Here is a 14,388-nt window from a genome sequence, read left to right as displayed (position 1 = left end):
TATTTGTTGTAGATCATCAACTGCTGTATTTCGAAATGGACAGCAAGCCCCCCTTTTTTTATGAATTAGGTAGGCCTAAACATTCCAAATATAAAGTAAATAAAAGAGAATCGATTCTCTTATTGATTATATTAACCAATTTATATATTACATTTGGTGTCTACTTACCAATAAACAAGCTTAGTGTTATTATTTTGAATTTGTGAGATTCTTCTTTAACATAGGTCTTACAGGCTGCCTGCATAAGGATTGGATCTGATAAACTTTATAGACCCAGTATGGTTTAGATCAATACCAATATTGTCTCAACTTAATTATATATAGCTAGGTGGTGTTGAGTTTTATTATAAAATGTCTCAGTGATAGTAGGGGTTAAGACTCCCAAATATTAATTATATATATTTTTGTCATATGACCGGTATGAAATCCTATCCTCCAACACGCCCCATCACAAGTGGCCCTACAAGGGGTCACAAGGGAAATCAATTCCTACATCGGGAACTGTCAAATCATTATAGCAAAGCTAACGCAACTTTTTGAGAGCCCAGTCAATGGTCATCATTTAGAGACTAAAATCAACACAATTTTTCGAGGGCTCAATCATTCAATATCCTTAAGTTGAAGCTTGCGCAACTTTTCAAAAACCCAACTTAAGGAGGTAAACTTAAGCCCAGTAAACCGCACCCAGATTGTGTTGAAAGAATAGTATGCTCTGATACCATGATGAACTTTATAGGTACAACATGACCCACAACCAATATTAGGATGTTGTCTCAACTTTACCACCTACTGCTAGGTCTTGGTTTTTATCGCAAAATTCCTCGGTGATATTAGAAGTGAAAACTCTCATACATTAATTGTATATTATTTTGTCATATAACTGATGTAGAATTATATTCTCCAGCATAATCAACATGAGATTGAACCGTCTATTCACAACAAAGCCCATTAAAACCCAAAACAAAGTTGAAAAAAAAAAAACATGAACCCAATTAAGCATTATAATGCATACAGGACAATTGGTCAGAGCAAAATACCAAACCTTTATTCCAACGCGTATTTCGTATATTAAAGTAATTTAGGCTCATTTAATAAATATTTCAATTTTTAATTATCATTGTAATAAAAATTTGAGAACTAAAAACTTGTTTAATCATTGTTATCAGCTTTCGTTAAAAAAAAAATTGATAAGCAAAAGCTGAAACCTAATACGGTGAATTATCAAATTTTGGCTTAATTTTGAAAAAAAAAAAAGAAGTTGTCAAACTGCTTCTTTGAAATCATTTTGTTAAAAAACACAAACTAACCCATTTTATTAGCATTGGTTTATTATTTTGTTTGACTTTGACATATAGTGGGATTTAACTCATAAAAAATTCATCAAACTAACTTTTGAAGCAAAGTTGATACAAGCTCCCATTAATCGATATTCGATAGACATGATTGGAATCGGAGGCAAATACATATAATCCCCTAAAGGATAATACTTGTGTTCCCCTTCTGAAGGAATGAGTTCATTTTCCTACTTACAAATAACATATCTTTATTATAAAATTTTCATATTTAGGATGTTAAATTTCTTTGAATCTTTATTTGAAGATCATCCCTATAAAAAAAATTATTTGAATTGAAGTTCGTTTAGTCATCCAAATGTAGTAGATAAATATACGGTTTGTCATAAATATGTTACTTGGTACCTATATATTATTGATTTATTTGATCAATTTGGATGAGTAAACGAACTTTGTTCTAATTTTTTTTTTTATAAGGATGATCTTTAAATGAATATTAAGAAATTGAATGGCTCTGATGGTGAAATTTCTACAATTAAACTACAATATTGCAAGTGGAGAAATAAGCTCATCCTCCAAAGTGGGAATACAAGTAAGACCCACCAACGCGTATGGGTTTCATCTCTATTGGAGATATGGTACAAATAAATGATAAGAATATCATTTTTGTATGGAGAAATGCTAAGGAGACTCTCTGCCATCTTACACTTTAACTTCAATTTTCATGCCAACATTATAGAACATAACGATAAAAATATAAGGTGACAGAGAGTTTATAAAAAATCTCACTTTTGATAGAGTCTCCTAATTAGCATTTCTCTTATATATACCAGTGGGAGGCATAGCTAGCAAGAGCAAACTTTTAAAATGTTGATGCGCAATACGCAGAGAGCTCATGATTAGGGCTATCTCACTGGAGTGCAATTATTCTCAAAGCCATAAAATTACATCGCCCCAAGATGAAAGAATATTTTCTAATTCTCTTCTGAAATATATAATCATAAAATTGCATGCGATCGTGTTTGGATCCCAAGAAGCTTATTATGTATTCACCCGTACAAAACTACACATGCAATTCAATCATGGTCAACCCTTTTAGAAACCAATCACTCACCATCCCCAGATGATGAATGAGACAAAGAAATTTTGGAAAACCCAAATCAAATGTTGCTTTGGTTTATCAGTTTTATCTTTTGATAGAATTTGATCTATCGATTCTACAAGCACCAATTGATGTTCAAACTTTTCTGTTCGACTCTCAACTAATATTGAAATGTTTCATATATTGTTTATATTTTGGCCTCGTTAACTCTGATTTACATTTTCTTACATTGTAAAGAATCGAACTCTAGATCAGTTTTAATCCTAATTAACCCACCATTCTTCACTACTTCAATTTAGGTTTTTACTAAGCACATGAAATTAACTGAAGTAATGAAAGCCTATCAACCGGCTCATACAGTTAGTTATAAAGTCAGTTCTATTAATTAGGAGTCAAAACAGTTTGCCTTGTTTAGTGGAGTTTGGTTAGATGTTGTTAGAGATTAATTATAGTCTTAATCTATGTCTCAGTTATACACTAAAATATAATATATAAATGATTATACACACTCGTGGTATTCAACATGAATGCTATTATTCTATTCTCTATGTTTAAACCTCGCGTTTTTGCATCAAATAAGCAACTGTCATGTTATGTGCTACATCAATTTATAAGTTAGAAAAGAGATGGCACTATTCACCGATAGTCTTTTAAACTTTACAACGTACATAGTTGTGCAATTTGTTTTGCATTTCTCAAATTTTCACCCTTCTTTCTTAAAACAGATACTAATAATTAATTAACTATAAATACATCCAATTAATATGTATAAATAAGAATTAAAAGACAAGGTGATGGGAATCATTAATTTTAAATTATCATGTCTTATGATATCAAATTACAAATTAATTAAGCAAAGCCCCATGCATGCATAACTAACTTGATACATTTGAATTACTTAACAAAGTTTGAGTTCCGTACACACAAAAATGAAGGCCGTATGGGGAGCTGGGGCAGAGTGGTGCTAGCGTTGCACCATGCAGCAGCTGAGTACGTACGTACTAAGCAAAAGCAACACCATACATTACACATTTCATATGCTTCATTAATCCCCCTCACAAATTCACATTAAAACGTGGGTGGAAAATTTGGAGGAGGAGAAGGAGATCGAGATGAAGAGGTAGCTAGAGATCTAAGGAGATCTGGGTGGCACGTTCACATGTCTTGCCATGCATGGCATGGGTTTGGTACTGTTTAGTTGGGGCAAAAGCCAACCTTCATAACTCCATTGCCGATCGTTTATGATGATGATGACCTGGCAGATTTGCTAGATCTAGTTGGTCGGTGCGCGCATGAGTGGGACGGACAAGGATTGCCCTCCCATTTCCGGTGTCCTCCCGTATCCTCATGTTTGTGTGGTCACGGTTAAGCTAAGTCAACATTGTATATTATTATTCATTTTTGTCTTATTATCTCTATAAAAACACAATATAAAATGTTGACGTAACTTAACCGTGACCACACAAAACAGAAGGACACGGAAGGACACTGGAAGTGGGGGCAGACAATGCTTGTCCGAGTGAGACACCTTTTAGTTCCTAACACATTACGTGTCAAAAAGTACCAGCTAACTGGCTGCACCCAGCAGCCCCCACACATGCCCTCTCAACCATATCATCACCAATATGTGTACTTTTGATTTAGGGTTTCTTCCAAATTGTTTTTAAGAAAAAAAAAACTAAAAAGATAACTAAATAGGCTTCTTTATTGTTTAATAAAAACTTTAAAAGTATTTTCATGTTATAAAAGCACTTTAGTGTTGTTTGGAGAGGTACTTACTCATAATTAAAGCACTTCAAATTTTATAGAACTTTCGATGTGTAAACGCGTTTTATAAACAACATGTTTTCTATATACACATTCGGCCCAAACATGCAATTAATGAATGAACGCACAATGGTGGGTTAAAGCTGTGGTATGTGAAGGTAAAATAGTCATACATTGGTGAAAGAAAAAATCTTACAAGAACTTATAAGAAGTTGTGGTATGCGAAGGTAAAATTATCATTTGATCATGTTACATGTTTCTCCATTTATCTCACCATGCTAACATATATGCTCATATTTATTCAATTTATTTAGCCATATATAGCACATTGTGGCTTCGTCACGGCAATCCATCTTTCTGGGGGTCGGGAAAACTCATAGAGGCATTTTAGCCTTCTTTGTGTGATTCACCAATGTCAAAAATCGAACTCAGAATGTGCTATGTGAAATACAGGTCTGAAATTCGTTCCCAACCATTAGAGTATAAATAAAGAAAAAGCATCGCATTACATTACATGTTATATGCCGTTACTTAATGTTTTCAAGTGATGCTATGTCTACCCACCTAGTTTATATGATAACTAATATATATATGAAAAATGGATGCAAAAATGTGTGCGAAAATAAGTTAAGTGGATCGGCATAAAAACACATTAATTTCTTATTAATAACCTAATGTAAGACAAGTTTAAGATATTTCAAGTACAAACTTAATAATTTATACTCATGGAATAAACAATTAATATATGCAATATATAGGAAATTAAGTAGGGAAAAAGAAAGAGAAAGAGTTAATTGGTGTATTTAGGGGGAAAATAAGGAAGAAAAATGAAAAGGGAAAGGTGGCAATTAGTGAAGGCACATGCATGCACCATGCAGTGAGATATGGAGATTGGAGAGGAGTCTAGAGGAAGACATATACGGGAAGCAAAAAACGAGGACAAGGATTTTCTTCCTTTTTTCTCCTATTTGAACACTCAAGATTTTTTTTTTTTTCTCCTAGTTGAACACTCAAGATTTTTTCTTTGTAGAGAGAGAAAGAAGAAGAAAGTAGAGAGAGAAAGAAGAAAACAAAACTATGCGAGGAAGAGCGGAAGCGGAGGAAAAAAGGGTGGGGAGAGAATCCTCATCCAAAAGAGAAAGCAATAATTCCATTCGCATGCAGATATTGAACCTTTTTGGATGAGGATTTCAGCAATTATGGTTTCAACTTTCAGCTAGCAAGCTTTGAACCTTAAAACTAAAAATCGGAGATCTTGGGTTCGAAAGTCGTTGTTGATGTGGAAGTCAAACTTGTGATCAGGAGTATGCTGAAATGTCTTTGTGAGTCTTTCCAGCCATCGAAATGAGTGGATAACCATAGCTTGCCACCAATTGTCCCTTTTTTTTTCAAAAAAAAAAAAAAAAAAAAAAAAAAAAACCTTAAATATCATCATGACTCTTCGGTCTTTCCCTCCCTCCGCCCTTTGACTCACGGCGCCGTATGGTCTTTGATGGCCATTTGCCTTCGTAGCATGGATAGTGGATTCACACCAAATACATATACCTAACAACCTACAACTACTAATTCTAATAAGGGTTAAAGTTGAGTAGTATCTTAATTAATACACCATAAATTCATTTACCATGATATGTTATTGAAATGTTAATACGAGTCACAAATTCATTCCAATCAGAGATTAGATGGAAGCAGTACATGTAACAACATAATCTGATTGATTCTTAATTGTTAGAATCATGCAAAGATCTTTGCAACCTAACATGACTCGTTAAAAGAATCATCATGGCGGTGTTCAATTATATTCATATATCTTTCGTCACGAGACTAGTTAATAGAAATCGAGGTTTTCCTCCTTAGAAACATACAAGACACCAAAGGGGCAAAGAAATAGATAAGCTCACACTAGTCCAATACAAATCCAAGCTACAATTGAAGCAATTTACTATACTTGTAAAGTAGCTCTCAAGGTGGGTTTCTCTTCTTGATATATAGATGCAGATACACACACACATATATATATATATACAAGCACTTTAACAAGAGGGATCCTCATTTTTTTTTAAATGGGGACACCCTTTTGACCGTTAGATTAGTTTTAATGAAGCTGTGTGGTTAAGATTAAATCACAAGTCATACAATCTCAACCACATAATTTCATTAAAATCAAATCTAACGGTAAAGAGAATGGTCCTTTTTTTTAGAAAAATGAGGATCCTCTTGTTAAAGGATTCTTATATGTATAAAAGAAGTAGATAATTGAATTCCCTTTCTCCGGAAATAAATAGATGATGTTTATAAATGGAAAAATAAATGGAGGCAATTAAAATGGATTTTCACAAAAGAGGAGGGCAGGCAGTTGGAATTGGTGGACGTGCCATGTGCGCAACCCAATCATAGGCAACAAGACTATAAAGGACGACACGAGAACCCGGAAAAAAGTCTGACCCCGCCGCAGTAAGCACGAGTCATGCACCGTGAACCCTCCAAGGTGGGTCCTATTACGGTTAAGGCTCATGGCAAGTGTGCCACACGATAGAGGATGACTCATACAAAACGGGTTCACGTTGCGTCTAGATTAAGTAATAAAATGTTTTCTTTATGTTTTTTTTTCATTAGACCTGTATTAGCGAACAAGAGCATCACAATAACAATATATTCGTTCTAAGTAAGTTGTTCTTTGCAATGTGGCTGGTTGACATACAGCACTTGGCTCTTTATTGTAAGTCAGTATTCATTTATCTGTCAAAGATGACATGACATCGATTTATCATACAAACGTTAAAATCAGAATTAATCACTTTTTTTATTATCATCTAAAATATTATTTTTTAGAAAAAATTATTTAATTTAGAGATTGTTTAACTGTTCATATTTGTCAAACAAATCAACAATTTTGTTTATAACATTTTGATGATGAACGGTTAATTGTAATGATTTATATAGATGATAAAACGGTTTCAAATAGAATGAATTTTTCTTTTGGTTATCTTTAAATAATGATAAAAAAATAATCCATAATAACTATAACGTGAATAGGAAATAATGTCACAATAATATAAGAATAAAAATGACTCGTCACATATAAAAGAGGACAAACATTGTTGTCCTTCAACTTCCGGTGCCCGTGCTTTTCTGTTTATGTGATCAATATTAAGTCACGTCAACATTTTATATTACTATTCATTTTTGTCTTATTTTCTTTATAAAAAAGTAATATAAAATATTAATATGACTTAACTGTGACCATATAAAACAGAAGGACACCGAAAGTGGGAGGACATACAATCTTTTTTCTATAAAAAAAACTACGCCCCAGCCTTTTAATCATCTTACCCTGCTAAAGATATACGGACAGATTGGGACCCACATTTTACGCGCTTTACTTATCTGTCTCAAGATTGCTATTTTGTCGTTTGTGCCCTTGTAATTAAGGTTAGAGTGTAGGCGGAGGAGGTGGTTTCGGGGCTTTGGATTCCCACCTTCATCTTTCTTATCGTTTTTCCAATTTTACAGTTTTTTTTTCTAAATTTTAAAAATTAAATAAAAGGGAAAGATGCCAATTTTCTCAACAAATTGCAGCCATTGCTGATGGCTCAGCTTGTGATCCAAGCACAAATGTGACTTCCACTCACTATTATTTTTTCTGTTTTATTCTTCATGAATTTTTGAACAAACCTATATATATATATATATATATATATATATATATATATAGGATTTTCACTGCATTTTTTAAAATTTTTTTTATCGTTTAGAAAGTGTTTGTTTTGGTTGGACTGAGTTTTTTTTCTTTCCCAAATTACAAGTTGGGGAAATGTTCATATACTAAAAAGATAAGGGGGAGGGAGAGAGAGAGAGAGAGTGAAAGTACATATTCTCAAGCATTGTTTGAGCTAAAAGGACCAATAATTCTCACTACTATTTGGTTTTACCTTGATGGAGTTGTTATTTGAACAAATCTCACAACTTAAATAAGACAAATTGTGGATCGATGCAAGATTTTCATACTTTTGGTAAACAGAGTTAAAAAAATATTTGAATAAATTGATGACTGGGATGACGCATCGATGAAGATATTGTCGTGATTACTAAACATCCAAAATTATTATAAAATGGACACTTGTTATCTCTCCATACACCCATTTGTTAATTTTGGTGTTTAAATTAAATAAAATATTCGAGAATCAAGAGATAAGAATATGCATAAGTGCATAAACATAGAAAATAAATGCAAGAATATATTTCTCCAATTCCTTTTCCTTTTCACTTAAAATGCTTGTAATGTTGGATATCACACAACTAATTAAAGAAATTATGTCTACCCATTGGATTAATGATACTTAAGGTTCACATCAACAATGTGAAAATCAAATGGGGTTGGCCTCCTTAGCTTCAAAATCTATTTCATGCTAATTAAATCTTAATTTGCTTATCGAATAAGTAAAACGAAAATAATAAATATAATTAAACATGAGTGTATAATAGGAAAAAAAGCACGTGTATTTATCGTTTCTCTGATCGGCTCTCCCTCTCTCCCTATTGGCCCTTCAACTTGCCCCCAATTTGACCCCAACTTGACCAAACAAAATCAACATGAAGAGAGCCCATGTGTGCACATGCACTTCAATTCATGTTTCCCCAATGAATGGTGACCCAAAAAAAAAAAATTACTTGGAAAATAAGAAAATAAGAAATAAAAATAAAACCTTTTTTTTTGGTAATAAATAAAAAAGTAAATAATAATAAAAAAAAATAGATCTGAGAGTGGGCATTAATTATATCCAGACCTCTGATGCCCTGCTCGCAACCTCCATAAGTACCCCCACCTTCTTCCCGCTTTCGCCCCAACGCCAATCCTATATCCATCACTCTGTCTCTTCCTTCTGCTTTCTCACTCCTTTCTCTCCCTCTCTGACTCTCTCTCCGGCAATGGCCTTCCTTCGCATGCTCTGCATTGCTTCCCTGCTCTCGCTCTTCATGGCGGCCAACGCCAGAATCCCAGGGGTTTACACTGGTGGCGCATGGGAGGGCGCCCACGCCACCTTCTACGGCGGCAGCGACGCCTCTGGCACCATGGGTACGTCCCCATTTTCTTTTTCTCAAAACCCCATTTCACAAATTTCAAAAAAGAATAAACCCATTTCATTTCTCACTCTTTTTCTTCACAAATCTGTCTCATTTCTTCACTTTTTCTCTCTTGTTTTCAAAAACCCGTGTTATTTTCCAAATTTCTACTCAAAATCTCTTGAGTCTCCTAAAACCCCTATTTCTCTGTTTTTTTTCAGGTGGCGCTTGCGGGTACGGCAACCTCTACAGCCAGGGCTACGGCGTCAACACGGCTGCGCTTAGCACTGCTCTGTTTAACAATGGCCTCAGCTGCGGCGCCTGCTTTGAGATTAAGTGCGGCGACGACCCCAGGTGGTGCCACCCAGGCAACCCCTCCATCTTTGTCACCGCCACCAACTTCTGCCCTCCTAACTTCGCTCAGCCCAGCGACGACGGCGGCTGGTGCAACCCTCCCCGCACCCACTTCGACCTCGCCATGCCCATGTTCCTCAAAATCGCCGAGTACAAGGCCGGCATCGTCCCAGTCTCTTACCGCCGGTGAGTAAATCAAAACCCCACTGTCAGTCACAGTCAGTCTCTGTTTTCTTTCGCTCTTTCTGCGTTTCTTTTTCTTTTGGACGGAAATACCCTCGTTGTTTCTTTGTTTTTACGTTTTCTAATATCCTGTTTGGCCGCCGACAAACAAGCGTAGAATATAGTGCTCTCTGTTACGAACATTCTTGTTTTCTACCTAACCAAACAGCAGAAATGTTTTTATTTTCTCGCGAACCAAACAGACCTTAATGTCAGAACCTTTCTTGTGTTAGTTAATCATCCGTCCCGTTTTACGTCGTTTCCCCGAAAATAACCAACGGGAACCCGTTTTCCCTTTTTACCACTTTGCTCAAAATGACCAAACTAGCCTCGCCCGGAAACCCTTGTGCCTTGGTTTAGTGTAGAGTGTAATTTACCGAACGCAAGAAGGGTATAGAAGTCTTTTGACCTTGCTAGGGTTACTGTAGATATTTCACGCCGTTCGACGAGTGTATAGAAAAGGTACTAACTTTATGGGAAGTTGCACCACTCCCGCATCGGAAATTTACCAGTCAAACCTACCCAATTGACTTTTTAACCGCAGTAATTAACCAAGTCACCGCAGTAACTAAAATATGACTCTGTTTGTTGTATTTTTTATTTTCTACAGGGTTCCGTGCAGAAAGCAAGGCGGAGTGAGATTCACAATTAACGGTTTCCGTTACTTCAACCTGGTTCTGATCACCAACGTCGCGGGCGCAGGGGATATCGTGAGGGTGAGCGTGAAAGGCGCGAACACGGGGTGGATGCCGATGAGCCGGAACTGGGGGCAAAACTGGCAATCCAACGCAGACCTGGTGGGCCAGACCCTGTCCTTCAGAGTCACGGGCAGTGACAGGCGCACCTCCACCTCCCTCAACGTGGCGCCCGCTCATTGGCAGTTCGGACAAACTTTCACCGGGAAGAATTTCCGCGTCTAAAATTAAGGGAAACAGAAAAGCTTATCCACTATCTTTAATTTTGTCCTTTTTAAAATTATCCAAAGCTTAATTTCCCGCGTTCGGATTTTCCTCTATTTTCCCGGGAAAATTTAGAGTGGTGGGAGCTAAAAGTAAAGTAGTAGATGTTGTGGGGGCAAAAGTTAAAATTGGGTGATTAGATAGGTAGAAAAGTGACTTACTTTTCGAGTGTGTTGTGTGTGGCAACTTTTACTTTTTTACTTTTGGTGCCTTTTTTTTTTGCTTAAGTGGGAGGCTGGTAAAAATTAAAGTGATCCGGCCAAATGATATATGTGTAAAAGGAGTTGAAGAGGCTGCAAAGAATGAACATGCAGCCCGCAGCTCTTTCTATATCCTTTTTAATATATAATATAATATATTTTAGTTTAGTTTAGTCTGTTCATTGTTGTGTATCGGTTACTTTTATGGAAAGAGATCATATCTTTTTTACCAAATCCATCTAATCACTTAATCTAATCCGGATTTTTGAAATTTGAATCAAATGTTTAAAGTTATTATAATTTTTAAAATGACATCTTGTTTGTAGTCGTTCAATCAAATTTCAAAGATCCGAATTGATTAATTAAGTTAATTTGGTGGAAGGGATCCGGAGATGATCCATTTCCTACTTTTGTCCTTATCGTTCACTTTACCCTTTAATTTGGTGGAAGGGATATGATACTATTCATTTTAACAAAAAATCATATTTTAAACTAAAAAGTCAATAGTACTATTTACTTTACTTTTTATTTTTTATTTTATCTTTATTGTTAAAACTTAAAGTTTTCAAATTATTTTCATTAGTTTTCCTTTAAAAAAAATGTATTGTATTAAATAAATTTCAACGTTACATCAAACCGTCTACAGAAAAATAATTTCAAAAAGCAGAAAACTATTGCTGGCGAAAGCTGCACATATTGTAAACATACGTACTTCACCCAAATTAAGCACGATTGCTACCTTAATTACCTCCACAATGCAAAACCTGCAACACATTACTAATCATATTGACTGATAATGTTCCAGTTTAATTACCTCATTTTTCGGCAGGTCTTGAGTTTTATCACAAAACCTAACGAAAATAGAAAGATTTCATTTAAACATGGAATTAAGGAAAGGGGATTCAGATTCAAAATACAAGGCAAAAGGAAATTTGTTTTTCATATATTTTGTATCATTTTGGCGGCAATGGTTGAGCAGTAAGGTAGGGGACTGCAGGTTCCTCTTAAGTTTAAGAATTCTTTTAGAATACTATTTTCTTGAATATCATTAAAAAAAAAAGTCGGATTGCCTAGTTTTCCACCAATTAGTAAACAGAGATTTTAGACTTTTATTAAATGAGAGAGAGATCCATCAAAACAAAAATACTATAGATGCAAGATATAGAAGGGAAATGCATACTTTTTTTTTGTTTGCCATTTTTCAAAATTTCAAATTTTAATTAATGAATAATTCAATATAGGTTGTAATTTATCCAACGGGATCCTCTCCGGATCCTTTTGGTGAGAATCCTAAGGATCCGTGAATCGTGTCCGTTCATCGTACATCACGCGGTCAGTTTTTGTCAAATACTGTTTATGTTAAATTTTAAATAAAAATATTTAAAATAATTTTTGACCGCGCGATGTACGATGAACGAACATCGTTCACGGATTCTCGGAATCCTTATAAAGAGGATCCTGCGAGGATCCGGATTCTTAATTTATTCTATCACATTTCTAAAGTAGGACTGCATTCTTCAACAAATGACCCATAAGTCTAAATCTTGAGAATTACGGCCACCACATAAAAATCACTGCATCTATAATGTTCGGAAATTGTCCATATAAATAAATCACGAGAAATGGAAATAAAATTGATGATAATGTTGAATTGAACTGGATGGAGGGCCATGACGTTTATTGCCTAGAAGGTAGTGATGATAGACGGGAAGAAATGGCTCCATATGAACATATCTACCAGATTGCCCGGAGGAAAACTGCATCACGTCTCACCTTTGCAACTTCCTCTGCACAGGCGCATTCATGGCCTCTTGGAATTTTGCCCATCCTACCTCCTTTCGGAGATGCTGAACATATGCATGTCCTTTCTTTCCCTGATTTCAGAAGTTGGTTCTTACCATCTCACTCAACAAGATAATGTCCTTCTCATGAATGATCCGTTAATTACGAGCAGAATTTACATGACACGTCGACACTGATACATCAGCTAATCAATGTGTTAATATTTCTTTACATAACATTGCGATTGTATCAAGGCATGAGAGGCTACGATATTAGTATACTTGTGCCATGTAAGTTACTCTCGTCGATTATCCATCAAATTTTATATACATTTTATAAATGCATTATATAGTTTTTTGTCTAAAAAACGGGGACAAGAGTTCAAATAAACCTATTCAATTATAAATCTAGACCGGGACATCTCTAATCGATCATCACAAATAAAATTAATTGAACAAGAATGAAGAATATCAAAATAAAAATTAGCTAAATCTAAATCAAGACTATAACTCATTAAACTGTTAGCCACAAAATTCTTTTCCCTGTTGACAAACCAAAGTTCGCATTTATAAGATATTGAAAAACAACCTGACAACTTCAAGTTTTTTAAAAGAATACTTCAGCAACTCAATTGGAGAAGGAAAAAAAAAAAACTAATGAAAAGGGCTTGAAAACTTTGAGTTTTAATGATAAGGACAAAATAAAGGGTAAAGTGAATAGTACCAGGATTGATTTTTTAGTGTAAAAATATGGTTTTTCGTTAAAGTGAACAGTACCGGATGCTTTTCGTTAAAGTTCCAAAAAAAAAATCCTTTAACTATTCACTTGTCCTTTCCAATTCCTATGTGCCCTTCTTCCAATGCAAAGTATAAAGAGTATATTTCTACACGTATTAGTCAAGCGGTCTTTGAAGGAGGTCCTGTACCAAATTTATAAAATTGCCCCTCCTGTTATTATTGAGAATCATAATATCTCATTGTACTACAATTTTTTATATTGAGTAATATTAGGGAAATTAAATTTGTAAACTAAATTTTGTAAATTAGACATATGAGTTGATATACGTGCTCATTTCTTATTGGTGACACATCATTTAGTTTACAAATTTAGTCTTCCTATCATTGCCCTTTTATATTTAAAAAGGAAAAAAAAAATTACTCTTTTAAGAAATGCAATGAGATTTTAAAATGTTAACAATAGTCATTTTCTAAATATAGAACATTATTACATAATATTTGATGACAAAATTTCGGGGGCCCTTCAAATTTGGGCTCCTGTGCGACTACACCTTTTGCTCCCCTACCCCCCCCCCCCAAAAAAAAGCGGCCCCCTTGGTATTAGATTATGAAGGATTTTAAAGTATGATTCACATGGATCACGAGTTTGATACTTGATTAATAAGACTATGTGTTACTCAGTACAAATTTTTCTAAAATATAAATCGTTGTACATTTACTTAAAAAAATCCATAATTTTTCTCAAAATTATTGATGCACACCCGTACAACGCCCCCACCATGCCCAAGACCCATATACTTGCTACTGCGCTGCCTGCCACTTTCATGCCTCGTTGTGCCATCGTCGAACCCACTCTCACTAGAAATAAGTATTGATTTAGGTTTTGTAGATTTTCATGCGAAATGATTT

At 34.8% G+C, this 14,388-nt stretch overlaps 1 protein-coding gene across 1 annotated transcript; it reads left to right on the top strand.

Moving 5' to 3' along the window:
* Positions 1–8,972: 8,972 nt before the first annotated feature.
* LOC126592676 (expansin-A4-like) lies at positions 8,973–11,128 on the top strand. The gene is made up of 3 exons (XM_050258432.1): positions 8,973–9,238; positions 9,447–9,765; positions 10,412–11,128. The coding sequence occupies exons 1-3, from the start codon at positions 9,091–9,093 to the stop codon at positions 10,719–10,721; spliced, it is 777 nt and encodes a 258-aa protein (XP_050114389.1). The 5' UTR covers positions 8,973–9,090; the 3' UTR covers positions 10,722–11,128.
* The last annotated feature ends 3,260 nt before the right edge of the window (positions 11,129–14,388 follow it).

This window comes from Malus sylvestris, chromosome 12 (genome assembly GCF_916048215.2).
Source record: "Malus sylvestris chromosome 12, drMalSylv7.2, whole genome shotgun sequence".
Classification (NCBI taxonomy): domain Eukaryota; kingdom Viridiplantae; phylum Streptophyta; class Magnoliopsida; order Rosales; family Rosaceae; genus Malus; species Malus sylvestris.
The sequence above is the reverse complement of the archived record's forward strand: the minus strand, read 5'-3'. Positions and strand labels throughout refer to the sequence as shown.

What these genes read in the sequence shown, in the direction of transcription:
- LOC126592676 (XM_050258432.1), top strand. Translation starts at nt 9,091, where the DNA reads ATGGCCTTCCTTCGCATGCTCTGCATTGCTTCCCTGCTCTCGCTCTTC. An exon ending in CGACGCCTCTGGCACCATGG is followed by an intron (nt 9,239 to 9,446) that starts GTACGTCCCCAT and finishes GTTTTTTTTCAG; the next exon opens with GTGGCGCTTGCGGGTACGGC. An exon ending in GTCCCAGTCTCTTACCGCCG is followed by an intron (nt 9,766 to 10,411) that starts GTGAGTAAATCA and finishes TATTTTCTACAG; the next exon opens with GGTTCCGTGCAGAAAGCAAG.